A 19,513-nucleotide genomic window follows, 5' to 3' on the forward strand; every position below is an offset into this window, starting at 1 on the left:
TGGGTTTACACACTCTCCCTGGTCCTAGAGCCAGGGCTGCAGTCACAGACTCCACTGCTGCAGACCCAGGACATGGAGCCAGAAAACTGTGGAATAAGAACCCAGGGAAGGTGTTTCTAACAATGTCTGTGACAGTGAAACTGCCCCAGGGATTCAGCAGCAGTATACCTCAGCCATACGTAGGAACTCACGACTCATTTATCATTAGTCAGGACACCATGCCTGCCAGTGAAGGCATCTAATATTTGCAGGTTTACTATGGCAGAAGGGAAGCAAGTAGTAACCTATTCTGACCACTTTAGGGCTGGATGTGTTTGTGGTAAGATGGGAGCAGCCTTTAAGAGTTAACTTGACTTTTAAACCAGGAATAAATAATTGCAGAGTTATGGAACACAGTGTCCACAGTAGTATGTCAAGATAGGTGTATATCAATACAAAACACACTCTAAGAATGAAATACTAAATCAAGAACCTTTACAGACAAAACTACTCAGAGTTCTTATAGCCCAAATTCTCTTTTCAAGCAGCATCAGTCAGTAAATATGTTTGTAAATCAGACTGTAGGTCTGTAAAGGTGAGCAGTGTTTTAAATATATTTTAGTTACAGGTCCTAGTTTAACAGCTTCTTTAATAGCATACTTAAAAACAACAAAAAAAACAAAAAAACACCCCTAAAAACCAGATACTTTTCCCTCCAAAGCCATATGTTTACAATATTGGTAAAATACACAAATAGGAGCATTACCTTCAACAGAGCAGTGCCGCTGCTGCTTGTATAGGAACAGTAGTTAAGTTTCCCTGCAGGTGCTAGACTTGCAGTATCTCCAGGAGCATATCAAAACCAATTCTCTTTGAAAAACACAAAAATACAGATAAAGAAGAGTGCTCCTAATTCGTTTATTTACCAAGTAGTTCTGTTTTGAGAAGAAATAGGATTACATTGCATGCAGTCATCTTTGCACTCCTCCTTCAATGGGAGCTTCATCAAGGGGGCTGATGTGTCAAGCCAGGTGAATGGTTGCAGGGGAGATAATTAATCTCTGGGGTCAAGGATCCCACTGGAAAACATACCTTTGTCTGCGAAGAACTGGCACATTGGCAGCAATTCCTCATTACGCATAAGTCAAAAGTGGCATTTGGTTGACAGCATCTCGGAAGCAAGGAGGCACAAACTCATGTCGTTTTGCATACCTGTATGGATTTCTTTTTATTATTTGGGACTGGGAACTAGGAGAGTCAAACAAAATGCTGAGTGACAAAGGAGTTGCTTTTTACTGTCTGCTATTGTTCAGTAACATCATTCTCCTTTTAGCATAATTTGCATCTTATTTTTCCCCACACTTTTGCTCTGTAAGTCCATAATGGAACATTTTCCATTTCAACACTAAAGAAATCAATTTATTCTCACTTTTGTGAACTATATACTCCACAGGAACTATATTTCTGGGCAATTTGTTACATGTCTGCTGAATCCAAGACATAACAGCTCTGGCTGAATGCGTTCCTCAGTTGGCACATGAGCAAGTCTCTCTATAACAAATGCTGCCAGCTGCTGAGTTGCAAGGCACATTATGGCCCACCTACTGGGCTGGGATCCTTGGAAGGGCTGTAAAATTCTGAGGGCGGGAGTTACAGCTCAGACCTCAGTAGGTGCCTGACTTCAGAGAAACTTAAAGTCGTGGCAGAAGGACACCACCAGAAGGTTATTGTATTTTTTCCTTAAGCAATAATGCTACCAATCTAGGTAGATTTCAACTTATCATAGTGGCTACAAAACCATGAATAGTCAGGGCGGCCTTAACAGTGAAAAAGTTTAAACACAAAAAATAAAATAATGAGGATGCAAAAAAGAGTGCAGCCATATTGGCCAATTAGCATGTGAAAATATAGTCTGGTTTCTGAAATTTTAAATGATCGGCACCACTTAGCTCCAGCAGGGAAACTCTAAGGATGATTTTTATTTAGTGATAGTATTTTGCATAATAGCAGCCAATTATATTCCTCAGGCATGCAAATTTTGATTGCCTAGACATATGCTATTCTCAGTCTCTGACCTTCTGTGACTCTTCCCTCAGGCAAATTGCTCAAGTCAAACTATTATGGAGACTTTTAAAGATACAAGTAGTATAGCACACACACACACAGGTACACACTCTTCTATACAAATGCTTTATTAAAAATGCTTCTGAGGTGGCCCGTAACAAAACTATGCCCATGTAGAGTTACAAAAAAAATATCAAGACAAAATGGTATCTATTACAATGCATTAATGTGTTTTCTATCATTCCAAAAGTCTGGTCAGTGCCCAGATGGCAACAGTTACACTTGCTGTCTATGTATGTTAACCAGTTTGAGATACTACTCTACATAAACGTGGAATTTGATTCAAGTCTTGGTTTGAAAAAACTTCATATACATTTTGAAATTTTGTTTGTGGCTACAGTAGAGTGTTGAAAAAATAAGCATTATTTCTAATATTTACACAAGGACAAACAGATTGAAAAAAAAATACAGTACAGGGACTTAAACTGTCTACCTCCCCTTTCTTCTTCCCTGCCTCCCACCCCCCCATATTCAAATTCTTTACTCAGTACGGTAAAAATTATTCATGTAGAAGGTTAAGATAGAAGAAATGTGTGTTGTTCTTAGAAAAAAACATGTATTAAATATATATATATATTCAGGACAGATCCTGTTTTCCTTATATGAATAGATTTGCATGTGTAAGAAAAAAAAAATGACCCTGTAATTATAATTGAAAACATTAAGATCCAGCTGCACCAGCAGAAGACAATTCCATTCTATTTCGTTATGCTTCCTTTCAGTTTCAAAATGACTGTTGTGTCCATGATGGTACTAGCTTGCTTCACAGCCATATTCCCCTTGGGGCTGAAAAGGGGTCAAAATTCAGACAGTGTACGCACTAGTATGAGAGAAAACCAAAGACAGCACTCACCATTCAAATGTTGGTTGTTACTCACTATACAGTAGTTTTTTATTATAGATCCTTCAGTGTCTCAGAACAGCTTTGGTCAAATCAGAACTTGCTAAGCATGGCTAGTACAGGCAGCCTGTATCAGCAAGAGAGGATATTTAAAGATACAACCACATTTCTATTAGCACTTTAAAAAGAACAGCAATGCCAGAAAAAGCTTCACACCTAATGCATCAAGTAACTTCTCAAGGATGTCTGTAGAGGACCATAGTTGGCAGCAATACCAGCTCAGTGTCTCAGAGAGAACTCTTCACTGCGCTTGCTGTTATGATCCCTGATTTTTTATGTGGAGCTGCCGAATGTGGAGTGTTTGTGATTTGAACAAGTATAATGGGGTAACAAGTTTGTGGCTGTCAGAAGGTAGGATGCTGTGTGGGTCCCAGAGGCAACAAGCTAACGCTAATCATCTGCCCACAGAGCATTTAATCTCATAAATAGCTATACTTTGTTAGAATCCTTCATTTAAACCTCTGTTCCTTCCCTGGAATACAGCGTGTTATTTGTGCTGATACTGCTGTAAAAATGGGTGTTAAACTGGTTGAGCACAGAGTTGCTGTAGCCAAGGTGGCTAGAAGGCATAGAATTGGACCACTCTCCCACACCATGACTGGGGATATTAGAGAGCGGGGAGTAGGAGTTAAAGCCTACCATATTCTGTCCCATTTTGTCAATGGGTTCAGAGTTGAGTCCCAAAGGCACCGAGCGGCTCACGGAGTTAGAGCCATTAACATACGCAGTCATACTGGAGAGGAAGTTACTGAGGCACGGGCTACTGGAAGCTGGAGGTGGAGATCCTTTCTCAGGTGAACTGTCAGTCCCAGGAGATGAGTTTTCCAAGATATCCTGATGCTCTACAGCTTTGGGGCTGCCAGTCAGGGCACTGTCCTCTGATTTCTCAGATACAAGGGTGGCAGCACTAGCCCCAATGTCAGACTTCCTTTTCCTCTTCCTGCGAAAGTTTCCGTTGTCAAACATCTTTTCACAGTTCGGGTCCAGAGTCCAGTAATTCCCTTTTCCTGTCAAAGGGGACAGAAGCACATTTTTAGTTTGAAAACATGCACACAGACAGCAAAGAGCAGTTGTCTAGGACTGTACAACATTTCTCTTATTTCACAGAAACGGAACAATTGCATGAGCCGAAGTCAAATGTATTTTCTAACCACACAGAAGCATAAGTCTGTTGAAATCAGAAAAAAAAAGTGTAAAGTTTTGGGCTGTATCCTTTAGCCCTGACCCTTCACACAGGTAAAACTACAAGTGGAGCCACTTGTTGTTTTGTTTTCTTGGTGAGAGGAGGAGACTTTCAGTATATACCTGGTCCTCCGAACTTACAGCAGAGAGCAATCAAATCCCATGCTGGACTGCTCCTGCAGATTCAGTGTGGTAGGATAGGCTTCTAACAAGATAGAACCAGATTTTTGGTCCTCTGTGGCAGCATAATTGAATGGCTTTTAAATGTTCCCAATGGTTCTTAACAGCTATTGATAGAAAACAATAAATAAAGGAACAATCTGACAGCGTATCAGCCAAGGGCTTGGAAACAGCAGAGGTGTGATTGCAAGCAAAATGCTATTTGAAACAAAGTAAAAGCAGCTTGCTCTCCTCTTGAGAACTACTATTTACTCCCTGAATTTCTTTGACAAATCTGAGTTTGCCTTATCCCCTTTCCACTAATTCCCGGTTAAGTTTGACATGTCATATGCATTACACCGAATGGGTTGTGAATGTGACTTGCTCAGACTGCTCGTGTGCTCAGCACATTGACCAGTTCTCAGGAAGACCTCGAGCAGTAAAGAATCCCCTGCCCTGCAGAGATTTAATAGCAACACCGATTCTATCCATAGTTGCCTTCTAGTTCAGACCTATGAAAACAGAACACCTACTATGTGTATGTCCTGTATCTAGGCTATTATGTCTCTTTACAATGTATTAGATGTTTTTAAATTAATCAAGTTTAATTAGAGGAGGGGAGAAAGAGGGGGAGAGAGCTATACCTGGATCATCTTCATCTCGAGGCACCTTCTTGAAGCAGTCATTGAGAGACAAGTTGTGGCGTATGGAGTTCTGCCAGCCAGCTTTGCTTTTGTTATAGAATGGGAAATTGTCGGCCACATACTGGTAGATCTGGCTGAGAGTCAGCCTCTTTTCGGGCGCTCCATGGATAGCCATGGCAATCAGTGCAGAGTAGGAGTAAGGTGGTCTAACCAACTTCATAAGCTCTTCTTGGGATGGGAGAGGAAGCCAACCAAGGTCAGTTCCTCCCAAGCCGTGCATGTTGGGCAAGAGCTGCCTTTGCATCCCATAAGACTGAGGAATGAAGGGACTGGCATTGGATCCTGGGAGATATGGTGGTGGGGTAATGGAAGGTCCGTTTAGCCAGAGGTAAGGATTGGGAGTGGCGTTGTAATCCGTCGTCTCAAAGGTGCTCGGTCGCTGTGGACTAGGGATATTCTGTGGATGGAAAAAGTTCTCATAGTAGATACTCATCTCTGGAGGTTCTTGACCAATATTTGGAAATTGCGGGCTGCAGCGCGGTGGAGAGTGCGTTTGTGGCTCAAAGGAGCTCATGCTCTAAGACAGGCAGCTGATAAGTTCTGACACACCTGTGCTAGCGCTCCTTTCCTGAGACAGGTGCATCACCTGTGCCCTTCCCTACCTACTTATGCACCTGTAAATGTTTCAGCTTGTGTGCAGGCTCCACCCCACAGCCCTGAGTGGCTGCAGATGAGGACGATATCCCTTTTGGAATGCTGGCAGTCCCAGCCAGTCACTGATGTCACATCAACCCAATGTGAAAGTTACAACTGTTTATCTTCTTAAATGAATGAAGGAATTTTCCACTAATGTGATGCACGTAAAGAAAGCCTGAGGTGCCTTGAAGTTAAATCCCCTAATCAGAGATCCTCCTTTTTCTACCTTTCACAACGAAGCTTTAGCACTTAGTATTTCTTTCCTTTCAAAGAAAAGCCATTTTGTGCTGCCAGCTAGTAACACCTCAGAATGCAAAAGCCATTGTCACTCATCAATGAAACAGTAGGCATATAAATATACTATATATACTTAAAAAAAAAAAAAAAAGGAAAAAAGAAAAGGTCAGACCTCCTTTTCTTTCTGTAATTTTAATTGCAGAGTTGCTTGTACTTCCCCCTAGGCAATCACAGTACTACAGGCAAATTCTGCAGCTGGTTACTCACGTGAGTAGTCTTACTGATATAAACAGAATTACTCCCTAAAGTAAGGATTAATCTTGTGAGAAAAAAAATTCAAGCTTAATCATCAAACCTTTCTTTAGAGCTTAAATTGGAGAACTGAGATGGGAAATCATTATTTGCTGCTTCCTCTTTGCTGCAGGATTGGTCAGAGAGCTCACGAAACCTCTTAGCTGAATTTCCAAACAGGAAAGAGGCATTGTTCAGCATGGCTCTTTTCTCCTAAGTTCCAATAACTTCATTTTTATCTATACAGGCAAAAGTTGATTCCTTAAAAGTAAGTAACAAGGAAAAACCTCTAGGCCTTCTATGACTTAGAAAAATACCTACTGCCTTGCATGGCACCATGCAATTTCCAAGGAGGAGAAAGCAGAGCTGTAGTCTCACCAACACCTGTCTCAGAAGGACAGCTCTTCCGACCATCACTGCATGAAAGACTGCACTGTAGTGAAAAGCAGAGTTAAAGTTTCCTTAAGAAGGGTTATTTGCATATTTTTATTATGTTTAAGGCATATACATACATTTGCAGCTCGACTCAGCCTTAATAACAACTCATACAATTAAAGTAAGTCCTGGTATGACAAGGCCTTTAAGATGGCTCTAGTCCTATAATCTCTGCAGAAACACGAGTTTTGACCTGTAGATTTGATTTCCTGGCTGTACCAAAGACTTTTTTGATTTTTCACACATTCATCAATTCACTTAATCTTATGTGCTGCAGCACCACCAAGATTTCACCCCTCCCTAAGCATTAGTGATTCGCTAATGTCATGTTCATATCGTTGTTGCTTTGAAAGGTATGAAAAAAAATTCACTGGAAATACAACTGAGATATTGAGTAGAGTGACAAGGGTAGCCAATTTGCCAGCTCAGAAATGCTGTTATTTAAAAAAATACATGCTTTCACTACACATAAAAATCATTTGTACTGCATCTATGGACAAACAAGTTGCTATTTTAATTTGAATGATGGAGTTCAGAGTTTGTAAATGCAGAGATACACTTTAAACAGACAAAAGGTAAGTGGAACATAGTGGGACTGGCTTATTTTCTAAGTGACAACTGCTGTGCAAAAGGTGACTTGGACAAAAAAACAAAGGATGATTAATTTTTCAGAAAATAATAATGTGAGTACCTCCCCCCTTAAGAAAGCTATCTGAAATAATTTTTTTCTCCATAAGAATCTGAATTACAAACAAGCTGCTTGAGCAACATTGCCTACAGCTTCCTAATTTACTTACTAACCTAGAGATATATTTTTAAATTATATCTGTAGTCCTGCAAATGTTAATGTTACAAATATTGATAATAAAAACCCATGCTATTTACAGACGTCAGTGGAACAAAAAAATTAAGAAATGCACAAATAAGTAAAAACAGTTTTACAATGAACTAAGACCCAGAATATAGCGTGAAAAGTAAACACAGTAAATTTTTTATCTTCTCAGCAAATTACATTTTTTCCCCCAAAAACCCTGAAAACAAGAAAAACTTGCAAATTTATTACCACTCAGGGTTCATTTATTCCTAGAAGTAAAATCTCAGCTAACTGCATCATGGACTTGGACAAGTGGCATCTAAGTACTTATTCCCCGAGGTGCTCTTCATGCACAGTTGCAGTTAAAATACACTGAAGAGGGTGCTGAGTGGACACATGCTTTGAAAACATGTAAAGCTTTACAAAGGAAAAAAAGTATTACTTCTGCCACCAGAGACTGATGAAGGTTGTAAAACTTCCTCTGCAAATTAATCTTGATGAAGTTTTGGTGCAGTGCATTTCGGCAAGGTCAGCCCCTAGCTGTGCTCGGCAGCTGCCTGAAGGATGCATTCTACCACCAGACCTACCTAGATGCAACAGCTGAGCAAAGGATCACACAGACCTAAGTGAAGCAAGGACTTAGGTGAGGAGTGGCAGGTACTCCTTCTAGAGCAACTAAGTGCACAGACAACTGCAGGCTTCTGCCTACGGAGCCCTGAAGGAGAGTGCAAAGGTCTGAGCCCTCCCTTGTATGTCTGTGTCCTGGCACAGCTTCTAGCACAGGCACCAGCCCATCAGCAACATTTTTCTTCCAGCTGACCGTGCCTCATTTACTCAGGTGGGAGTATAAACAGTGCCCGTAAAAGTGGTACTTTGTCAGTATTGTGGGCACACCTTACTGCTCAAGAACCACTGCAACACATGTTCCTGAATAGCTCTTCTGGTGCAGATGCTCATATGCAGGCAAAAGGCAGCAAGGAAAGAACTTTGCTCATGCTGCGATTGCTGAGCAGGGCTGGTCAGAACTGGAGTTACTTGCGTCTAGCCAGGAATACTGCCCCGGGGTCCTCACCACTGAGACTCCTGCTCCTGGCAGGGCTGGAAGGAGAATGCAGCAAGGTAGCAATCCCAGAAGTGGAGAAAAGAGAAGGAAAATAGGTGAGACTTCCATATAAAGAGTCTGGGAAAAGACGATATGCTGATCAAGCTATGCTAACAGATCATGTTTAGGGCTGAAAAACTCTAGAAATGAAATGGAGGCTGGTGCTGGAGTCATAGTTTAGTGATCATTAGTTCCAAATGCACTGGGTTCGCTGAAGTCTTTGTAGGCAGGATGCACCATGTTGTTAACATTTCTTTTTACTGCAGTACTGCACAGCCCTGAGTGCACATCTCTACCAGTTGGAAGCCTGATCAACCACAGATGGTTGTCAAACCAAAGACTGTTGTCAGCTCCTGTGTTATATGAACATTTGCTCCTCTTGATTTCTTAAGCAAAGCTCCAAAATCTGCAGGGTTGAGGCCAAGCCCCTGCAGAGCCATCGTTCTCCACAGGTTTGTTAGGTCAGCTCCTCTGTACCCCTCTGCTCCAGCCAACAGTAATATTTCTTTACGCTGATTGCCCTTTTACAAAGGAAATCAAAATGGTCTGAAATCCTGGGTTACAAAAAGTTCAAACTAATTTCATTAAAACGAGGATTCTTCAACATTTTCACTTATACTCCAAAGTAACCTGTACATTCAGTGTTTGTGAAATGCAGTGACTTGGGAAAAGTGCACACACACCAGCACACAGTAGGGAGTGAAAACGCGGGGGTCAAAAGGTGGAGAATAATATGGGGAGGTCTCTGTACACTTTTGTAATGTTTTGGCTGAGATACTTCCAACTACCTTCTTAACTGCATCTTTTCAAGCGGTAAAGCAAAATGAAGCATAATATCTCCCAATCTCACAAGCACCTTCAGGTCATCGTGCTGTTTCACGGTGTGACAGGTCTAGAGAACTGAGATGAAAAGCACCACGCCTGCACGATGCAAAGACAACATCGTGCAAGCCCGCTGTAACCACTCAAACGTTCAAAATTCTGTAGTAGTAACTTGATCCTGGCAAACCTTACAACATACTGTATATCATTTGTCCCTCATATAGCCAACATAAAGCACTCTGCATCATGTACTTTAGCTAATGAGTCAGAAATCAAATTGACTGTTTACCCTTGATCCAGATCATGATACATATTGCCAGATAATCCTGTGCTGTAGAGATGTATTTTTTAATGAATAGGAAGCTTTAGGCTGTACTGTTAACATTGTGTATAACCCCAAGCATGGTGCATTATCACAGTTTAACACCTTGCTGGAGAGAAGTTCATACAAGCTATTCACGTGGTCACAAAGAAGAGGGAAAAATTGTTTGTAAGAGTGTTCATCTACAACTCAGTACATCGAGCAACCCACCTTGTTTGAAGCAATTCCCACACTGAATTCTGAAACAGTTCAGTATCCATCCATAAGATGTCTTCACATAATGAAAAATTATCTGTATTCTTGGCTGTCCAGTAGATTACTTGTAGAAGTCTTCATGTCTTATTCCAATAATCATCTGCCCAGCGTACGCACAAAATAAACCACACCGTCAGAAGAAACAAGGTGTAGCCGGCAAAACAGTGTCATCTCAAGGTCATTACAAAAACATAGGAAACGTAAAATACAGTATTGCAAAACAAGGGAAGTAAGCTTTATTTCTAGAAATGCAGGTTGAACATTAAATTAATGGAAAAGGCAGTATCATTTGGATCTGTGCCATACACCCTGCAATGCTAGAATGCCCTTAGACTTCTTAAGTCTTTCAGAATAAAACCACTCTGAATTTTTAAAGCAACTTTATAACTGGGGTTTTAGAAGACTGTTTAGAAGAAGGTTTTAGACCTTATAAGGGCTAGTAGCTGCTTTCTGACCATGAGAACTATGATAATAAAAGTAGTCATAACTCCTGCTTCAACAAAGGCCATCCACCATCTTGCCAACATATGATACGGTAGAGGGGATTAGGTGTCCCCCAACTTATGCATTAGTTATGACTGGCCGTAGGCAGGCAAGAAATCTATAGCTTCCTTTTGGCTGTCTATGGCTCCCATGGGATCTGCTGCATTTAGATACACAGACGTGCTCAGCCCTGCCACGGAGAGACCCTGCAACCACTCACAGAGAGATTCTGCAGCAAATTCCTCTCATCTTAGAATCTGAGGTGTCTCTCAGTTATGGGAAATTAGTACAAATACAGATACCTCAATCAATCAATCATTCTTTGACAACCTCACTGCTGCTACCAGCTTCCCAACAGCTGAAACACTTCCCTGTTTCAGGTTAACTGCTTATTCTTCTTTGCTTCCCACTAAATGTTTGTTTATACTAGAAATAAATGGTGCTAAAATCAAATGAGTGTTGTATTAACATCAATTGTGTTTACCAAGGAAATTAATCCGTGCACCTTCCCAAAACCCTCAGAGTTTAAATTCTTGTGCATTTCAATGAGATGCACAACAGGATTTATACAAAGAAAAAGTAGTAACATGCTACTACTTCTGTTTCAGTCGGATTTCAGCATCAAGGTATTTGCTTGTTGGATAAATCAGCTCCTCCCACTCCACAGTTTAAATTGAGATCTTACTGAAAAGTCATTGTAGAACCACAGATTTTTCAGAAAACATAACTTCCTTTTTTTCTTTTTCTTTCTTTTTTTTTTTTTTTTTTTTTAATGTTTTGTTCACAGTGTTCTACACCCTTTGGTACTTGCACAACTCAAACACTTGGGGAAAATTAATTAGCAACTAAAACTGATAAGTGAATTGGCACAGTTGTAAGTGCAGTGAACTACTCTATGAACACACCCAGTCACAGATAAACTTAAGGTTGTTTTAATGTAACCGGGGTTTAACTGCAGCAAACTAAGATCATCTAACCTGTGAATAGGATGATTTACAGTGTTAATAATCCTTGCACTTCCAGTTGTTCCACTTTGGTTTTCCCAGTATGGGGGCAGACAGATCAGTAGCTGTTCTATTATATGGGCAACGTAATTGCAACTACGTATCTCCCCCTAGTGATAATTTTTGAAAATGTATCGAATTTGTCCAGATCTGCCCTAGAGATAACTTAGTAACAAGTTTTTATACTGTCATGGTCACTGTCCCCTTAGTAATATGAGATAGATCTATACTTGTAATTCTGGGGGTCTGTAAAAATAACGAGTGGTATATGTAAACATTTTTAATCTTTTCATATTTGACTCCTTCCTTTACTTTGAAATTCCACGCAGAAATTCCGGTAAGTTTTGAGATTTATGTCTTTCTTTTAGGTTTGTTTCCTTTGCTCTTTTGTTTTGCAGTACTGATCTCCAATACTACTGGTTTCTTGTCTTGTGAAAGTAGTCTAAAAGCAGTTGGTAAGAAAGAGTCTACAAATTCAGGCATTGTGCATTAGTACCACTGAGTGTGTCAAAGCACTACTGAAGTATTGCTGGGTGTGTCAAAGCAACTGAAGTCATGTAGTAAAGGCTTCACATTCCTCAGTATTTGTAGAATCCAGATATCCAACAGTAACACGCTTTATTGTATGATAAAATACAATATTCCTGGCTAAAACAGCTGCATCTAAAGCAATTGTATCCAGGGATGTTTCCTTATGTATAAAAACATACAAGCAAACATTCTGGGGAAAATCTTCCCCCAAAATATGTGTCAAACGTGGAGTTTTTTAAGACTTCTTCTAGTTACAACAGTGCCAGATTCCTACTGCTTCACCTCCGTAAGTCTCTTTTTTTGGCTGCTGGCCAGCCAGCTCAGGGCCTAGATACCTTAAATGACCGTTTCTGATCCCCAGCACCTTCCTTGTGCTTTTTTGAGTCAATCACCACTTACATCCCATTGTAACACCATCAACAGACACCTCCCATTAGCTGAACTAATTCAAGTTAATGGCAAGGGCTATGAAGTGGTATCTGTTAATGAGAGATCGTTCATGCCTGTCACATTAACCTGTTAGTAAATGAATTCCCACGTGCATAATGAGGCATATGGAGCTGCGGTGCACACAAACACTCATGAAAAAATCATTAACACAGAAACTGTATTCATTACAGCACAGACACTCGCATTGGCTGTCTAATTCTAGGGTCAGCCATAGAAAAGATCACTCATGGCACAGAGGAGCTTTCTGCTATCCTGGAAGACAAAACAAAAAAAAAAACCACACCAAACTACATTGAAAAGGGATAATTATATCCAAAACCCAATCAGATTAAACTGTCCTCACTTTAAAACCATGATTAAATTTATCTAACATTTTAAAGTTTATGAAATCTGTGGCCTACCTGATGTTTGTTTGCACAGCAATTATTCGTTTACAGTGTTAATCTTTAGCACACACTGCATCATGATAGCAAATCAGAATAGAAAATTACAGACTGAGTCAATAATGAACAACTACTGTCCTCACCCCACAGCAGTAAATACTGCCAATACTGAAGTCCTTATAACCGAGAGCAGCCGCTGGAATGTTGCTCAATGTTCCCTCTCCAAAGGGCCTTGAATACCTAAGAGCAAGTAGGAACTCACTTCTGGGAGGGAAATGTAAGTAAATACTATTACTAGTGACTACTCCAAGGCATCCAGGACAGGAGATAGCTGCAAGTCTTTTTCATGGAGGCTCCCATATTCCTCAGGAAACAACATTTATGTAACAAGATGGACATATCCACCTCCAAAAATTAATGTGGGAAAGCGTCCTTTAATTGTTCATTTTTCCTCCCTCCTCAGAACTGTTTTTTTTTTTTTTTAAAAAAAAAGAGATGACGCAAAGAACAATTCAGCTTTAAATTGGCTGAATTATCTTGATTTCTATATGAGAAGGATCCTGTGTTTGGCTAAGTTATTCCTTTTATTTTCATATACTCTGGAGAACTGACCTCTGCTCTTGTTTTAAACAGAATACCCTAGGTCTAGATGATTCCCATTGATGACGGCATATACAGAACCCGTCTCTGGGATAAATGTTTCATCCGGTAAATAGCTTTGCACCAAAGCTGGAACAAAAAAGGGTCATTTGGTCTTTTCATGATAGTTAAGCTAAAATCCTTTAAAATCAAAGAGCAAGTTAGCATAGAGAATTATGTAATTAGATGGCTTTAAACACAACTCCTGGACCTCAGCTGACTTAAACAGAAACCAGGTTTAATAACTAACAAACCCATCATCTTCTGTCCAACTTGCTATTTTTAAAAAACCACTTTTAACAGCTTTTCTTGTTTAAAAATTATTTCAAAGGGATTGCTTAAAAGCCCTCTTACCATGATCAGAGTGGAACAGACCTACTTGGGAGCTTGACAAGCGTTCAGTGATTTAAGTTATATCATTATTTCAAAGATGCTTCCATTGCTCTTAGTTGGGCTGAAATAAAAATCCCTTGATAATCAGCCAGATGTGACACAGCTGCTGCAATTCTGTGACATTAGTGAGCAGCTCTGATTCTGAATCTATATAGTTGTAAGTACAATAAAATCCTTACGGATTTATCCTGGTCCAAAGCAGAAATTTATGCTCATTAGTGCAATCAATGTAAAATCTCATTATGACTCTGGGTATAGATTGTACCGCACGATTTAGTAGCCATCAGTTGTTGAATTGCGAAGAGACTTCATATTCAAACTGATCAGGTCAAATCATCTAAGTCCACTTCACTTTCTCAGCAGTTTCTCATCATTATTCCATTTTTTTTTCTTGCAGGATTCCTTGCACGTTATATTCAACATATTTTAAATGAAAGAGTCTGCTCCATCATTGGCACTAGCAATGAAACAAGCAGCAAAATAGCCAAACAACAAAAGCCGTGAATATCAAATGGGTTAAAGACGGCAACTCAATCTCTGAATCCATTTTGTCACTGCAATGTCAGTGATTTTAGTAACATGACACAGAAGCATTAGCCTATCGTCACATTCGTGCTCTCCTGAGAGCTGTGAACAAGTGCTTGGCACAGGTTTATTGCTTTTTGCCAGTTCAGGTTAGGAACTGCTCTTCAGCCAGTTTTTACAGTAAAAACGGCTGCTGCCTGAAAGCACTGAGTAGAATACAGTAACTGGTGCTAAAAACTCCTCCTCACGACTCTGGCTACTTGATGTCCTCCAGACTGAGGAAAATTTTCCACTGTTGTTCCATTACAGCTTCCTTGTATCAGTAATTGTGGGAGCAAACTGGCTCTGCATCTCAAATCTCATATGGAGTAGAATAGCCCACCATGTTGGTTATATGAGTCCTGTTCTTCGGAGACCAGGATGGCACAAGGTTCCTTCAATTTAAACATGATGAAATTGGACACGTTCCAGACTCTCAGAGTCTTCTACACTACTAAGGCTACCGTTCATGTGATGCATTGGTACCGCATCCAGGAAAATCTGCCTACAGTAGCAAAACATATTGGGCTGAGTTAATTTAACTTGTTTGTTGTTATATTCTATCAACTACGAACAGGTCAGAAAAGGAGAAAATTGTTAATTTAAAATTCTGCACTTCTGAAATTATGAAGAAATCCAGTCCTCTTTCTCTCCCGTACAAGACTGGGATCTCCCAAGACAGACAGTGAGAATTCTGCCTTAGTGAGTCTTTAAAGAAAGGTCAGAGACTTGATGAAACAAATCTGAGAACTAGAGAAAAAGCCAAAAGCCAGACCAAACAATACCAACAAGGAAAATGAAAACAGAGATCCAGTGATGCTAATGTGTCTGTGGGCTCCATACAGAATAACCGATACGGCACCCATTACCTCCACTGGGAGTTGGAACTAGATGATCTCTAAAGTCTCTTCCAACCCAAACCATTCTATCATTCTACTCACCCAAAATTTCCATTGTCTAATAAAAAAAGATTACAGAGTACATGTGATACAGGTAAAATTTCAATGTCAAGCAGTACCTGCAACAAATACACAGCTCTATCACACATTAATTAGCAGTTCAAGAACACAATGCGTTCCTAAGGTCTGTGAAATCTTTAATAAAACTCTTCTTCCTGCTCAGAAACTCGATCCTCATTGATTTATACTCTGAACACCTTCCTATAGCTCACCCCAGCTAATTTTTATTGAGATTTTAAAAGCATTAAATTCCCTCCCCAAATGAGTAATTGGGTTCCAATTTCATAATGAGGACTTGGACAGTATCACTCATGGCACAAACAAGGGCAGGCTGGATACCCAAGTTCATTAAAGAATACCTTGATGTAACAGAACGCGAACATTTGCCATCTACGACCAGACCTCACGCTGCACCAACACAGCAGCTCCTCTGGAGCTAGACCAACACTACTGATGTAGTTTTTCACTCCATGAGAGGCAAAGCCCAGGTGTCTGTGTGTCTACACTTCAGACATGGAGCTGACTGAACATACACGGCATGTGGCTTAAATCCATCTTACCTTGGTGCAGTGTAACAGCTTTCTACAGGTCAGCGCATATAATCTTAGCTGTACATGCACGTCTTTCCTACCCCATGCTAAACATGGTCTATTACAAAGTCACGTTGCCCAATCGTCATCGTAGTGCCATGCAATTCAGAAACCCAGACTGCTTCTGTCCAGACTATCTGAAATGTCTGACAGAAGTGAAATAAACTCTGATGCAGAAAGCACATGAATTGTGAACCACTAGCTAAGCACTCACCGCCAAACTTCCTTTGGACATTGTGCTCCTGCCTTCCTGGTATTTATTTCTGGGCTCTTCCTTCCCTTCATTCTGTGCACTTTTTTATTTAGAACCAGAGTACTTTAATTATAATTTATAATAACAGCTTGAGGTAATACTCTTTTATTCCACTCTCACATGAAAACAGAAGTGCAAGATACAATAAGCAAAAGATAACCTTTAACAGGTATCTTTACAAAGAATAAATAGTTGCTAAATCCTTTTCTTACTTGTTCCCAGTAGAACCAAACTTTTTCTTTAAAATACTTTTCACTTTGTGATATCAATGTTTCTTCAACGTATCTGCAAATAATACTGAAGGACAGCCTGGGTGCCCTCCCTCTCCTTCCCCCAGCTTACCAAGATGTTAAACGTGCACTCCTCAACCTTTCCCTTTCTCTCACTCACACATAACCAACTCCATATAATAAACCAAGTTGTTTTTCTAGAAAAGCCTCGTCCTTCCTCCGTGCTTCCTCAGGAGCAGGATCAAGTTACTGTGAAAAGCAATTGACACAAGAAGTCTATCAGTATCCATGCCAACAAACACCGCAGTTAGTGTTAAAACTGGACCCATTTTGTTCTGCTGTCCCCATTTATTCTAGTGAAAAGTATTTCTTGGCACAGAATTAGTTTCAATGGCAAATATTTCAGACTTCTCACAGAAAACAATCACTAATTATTTTTGTAGAAAACAGCTTGACAATGACAACTTGCAAAGAGAATCTAAATTCATTATATAAATTATTCATGCTGAACATAAAAGTGTTTATAGAAATAGTTAGGCTTAGAACAAACTGAAGATGTCTTTCCATTGATTCAATCACTCAGCAAGGAATAATTTTAACCTCTTTCCCGTATCCATATAAATGGCAACAAGGCCAGTGCCTCCCATCCACACTATACATGCTCATATTTTATTTAATGAATATAAACCTGTGTAGGTATCTGAAACATAAAGGGATGAGTGAAGGAAATGAATTATTTGCCTTTTGGAAACCCTTATATTTGGATAATATACTTGCCTTTAGAAAGAACTGACAGGTTATAAAAAAACCCCCGAGACACCGACCTGCAGTGCTGTCGAGCTTCATGCCAATAAGGCATTATCTTCCAACTCCACCTCAGGAGTTGGACACAGAAAATACATTTTGAAAGCAGAAGACTTGGACTCGTAGAATCCCATTCGCTGTCAGTAAGAAACTATTACCTTATATACAAAGATACCTAGAGATTTCAGGGAGGAAGGTTCAAGGCAAATAAAATATATTTTTAACATTTTATTGATGAACAGCAGAAAATGCAGCTTTTGTTTATCATACTGCTGGATGTCACATCAATTTGTACATGTGTAAATAAACTTCTGCCCATGTTTTCAACATAACAGCCGCTGTTCGGAAAATAACTCGGGCATATGGTGTCACAGTCCTGGACATCACCCTGAGAAAGATTGAGGATACCGAGCAGTGTGGTGGGAGCAGCAGAGGGACCTGAGGACTGTAAATCCAGCTACAGCCACAGAGTAAATTGTCAGTGGCTATTTTGTGCTGAGCCATCTGTTGCCTTGACTACACGGCCAGCAATAGCTTAAAGATAGCTGGAGTGTGTCTGTACAAGCTACACAAAATGATAACTTCTACGTTCTTTGAAAAGAACAGGATCTGACTGAAATTATACAGTAAGCATTGCAGGTGGCTTTTTAATACATCTTTCTTCCCAGGAACAAGTTTTGTCCCCAAGGAACACACAATGCCCGTCGACCTGTATAACCAGAGGCTCAGTAAACTCCTGCTCCGTATCCTGGTGGGCACATCCTGTAGGATTTTCTTCAAATGTTATTCCTGTACCTGTATCACACGTAACTTATCAGAACCCATGAATATTGTTGTTCATATTCTCTATTAGCCGTCTGTGTTATCACTGCCTTTCGTTAGAGTAGACAATGCTCTACAATAGGAGGTACATGTATGCATAATTATTTTCAGTTGAGAAGTGGTCTTGTAACAGAATGAATTACAGATCTGTAGCTGAAGATTTGAAGTGGTGCTCCACAGACTGCTTTCCATCTTCTAGAACTTTGGAAATGCGCTGCAAAAAAAGAAGAACAGAGTGCCATATGTTAAAATTACTACTCTATTGGATTCAGTAATATGTATATTAATTACTAGCTTGTGGCCTTAAAGTATGGCTAGAGAAAAAAGACACTGACCAATTCCTGCATATTTTGAATTAGTTTCTCTGTCCTGCAAAACCATAAACCTGTATTTGAACTTGTCCACACGATTCCAGTCATGCTGTGGAAGCACCGTACAAATGGATTTGTAGTTTTAGTCAGTCCTTTCTTAAATCTTGTAAAAAAGGACATTTTATCCTCCGTATTTTATATGCTATTTGGGTTTAAATGTGAGTGGATGAGATCATGCTGAAAAGCTGTTACTCCTGGGTTTGAAAAGAACAAGTATGTGATAAATTAAATATAAGTGAAATCCTACAGGCTTCAAATTAATAGGTTATTCTTGTCCCTACCAGAAAAATATGATTATGAACACATCTGCATTTAGCATATTTTCCTAAATGTTGCTCTATGGTCCCTGAAGGCACTATTTACATCTTTTAAAAGACTACAGAAACTAATGGATGAAAGTGAAACCCGTTCACGAGAAAACGTGTTTTAAAAATTAAAAAAAATAAATAAAATCAACCTTTACTTTGAAAGATGAGCAAAGAGATGACATGTAAAAATATTACAAGTGTCACAGAATGCTTATGCATTATGCAGAGCAGTAGCTACCAGCATCTGCATGAAATGTCACCCTCCCACTGCCTGAAAAAAACAGGAAAACTTTGAAACTTTAGAATCTTAGTATCTGCACTGAATATAACTTTGTTTTATTTCAAACGCTACATTAAATTCAATGGTTTTCATTTTGTGGAATTTCCACGGAAATCAGTGAAGGGTTTCCTACTTTAAAGGAAGGCAACCTCTTCTAAGCAACATTACTGACTCCAGTGCGAGCCAATTTCTACTTTCCAGTAAGCATCTCCGACATCAGAAATGGACTCACACTGAGCAGTTTTGCCGTATGTGCTACGCTCAGCTCACTCCAGTGCTACTGTTAACTGCCCAGTGTAATTAAATCAAACAAGAAGTAATTGCTTTCCTCTTTTGTTAATAGATGTTATATAAAGCATATCGGGGAACATCAGTAGGTCGAATGAGACCTCTTGTGGTACAGATAAAGAACTGCACATCTGAGCCTTCCATTTAAACACAGACTGTGTAAAAAGTATGTACATCCCTACTCCAGAAAGCACAGCC

General features: G+C 39.8%; 2 protein-coding genes across 3 annotated transcripts in view; both read right to left on the minus strand.

The window, feature by feature from the left end:
• Positions 1 to 3,457: 3,457 nt before the first annotated feature.
• Positions 3,458 to 5,563, minus strand: FOXI1 (forkhead box I1). Of its 2 annotated transcripts, none has more exons than XM_074156371.1 (2): positions 4,993 to 5,563; positions 3,458 to 3,732 (listed from the first exon to the last, which is right to left on the minus strand). In XM_074156371.1, the coding sequence occupies exons 1-2, from the start codon at positions 5,561 to 5,563 to the stop codon at positions 3,458 to 3,460; spliced, it is 846 nt and encodes a 281-aa protein (XP_074012472.1). The 2 variants fall into 2 exon arrangements, with proteins under 2 accessions (XP_074012472.1, XP_074012471.1); XM_074156370.1 differs by having other exon boundaries at positions 3,458 to 4,011; positions 4,990 to 5,563.
• Positions 5,564 to 17,468: 11,905 nt separating this feature from the next.
• Positions 17,469 to 19,513, minus strand: part of DOCK2 (dedicator of cytokinesis 2) — a 188,001-nt gene continuing 185,956 nt past the window's right edge. The window contains exon 52 of the mRNA XM_074155774.1: positions 17,469 to 18,282. Coding sequence (XP_074011875.1) covers positions 18,208 to 18,282 — 75 coding nt within the window. The 3' untranslated portion in view covers positions 17,469 to 18,207. The remainder of the gene's footprint in view (positions 18,283 to 19,513) is intronic.

This window comes from Numenius arquata, chromosome 11 (genome assembly GCF_964106895.1).
Source record: "Numenius arquata chromosome 11, bNumArq3.hap1.1, whole genome shotgun sequence".
Taxonomy (NCBI): Eukaryota; Metazoa; Chordata; class Aves; order Charadriiformes; family Scolopacidae; genus Numenius; species Numenius arquata.

Coding starts and splice junctions, on each gene's coding strand:
- FOXI1 (XM_074156370.1), bottom strand. CDS start 5,563: ATGAGCTCCTTTGAGCCACAAACGCACTCTCCACCGCGCTGCAGCCCG. Junction 4,012..4,989: donor TCGAGATGAAGATGATCCAG/GTATAGCTCTCT, acceptor CCCCTTTGACAG/GAAAAGGGAATTACTGGACT.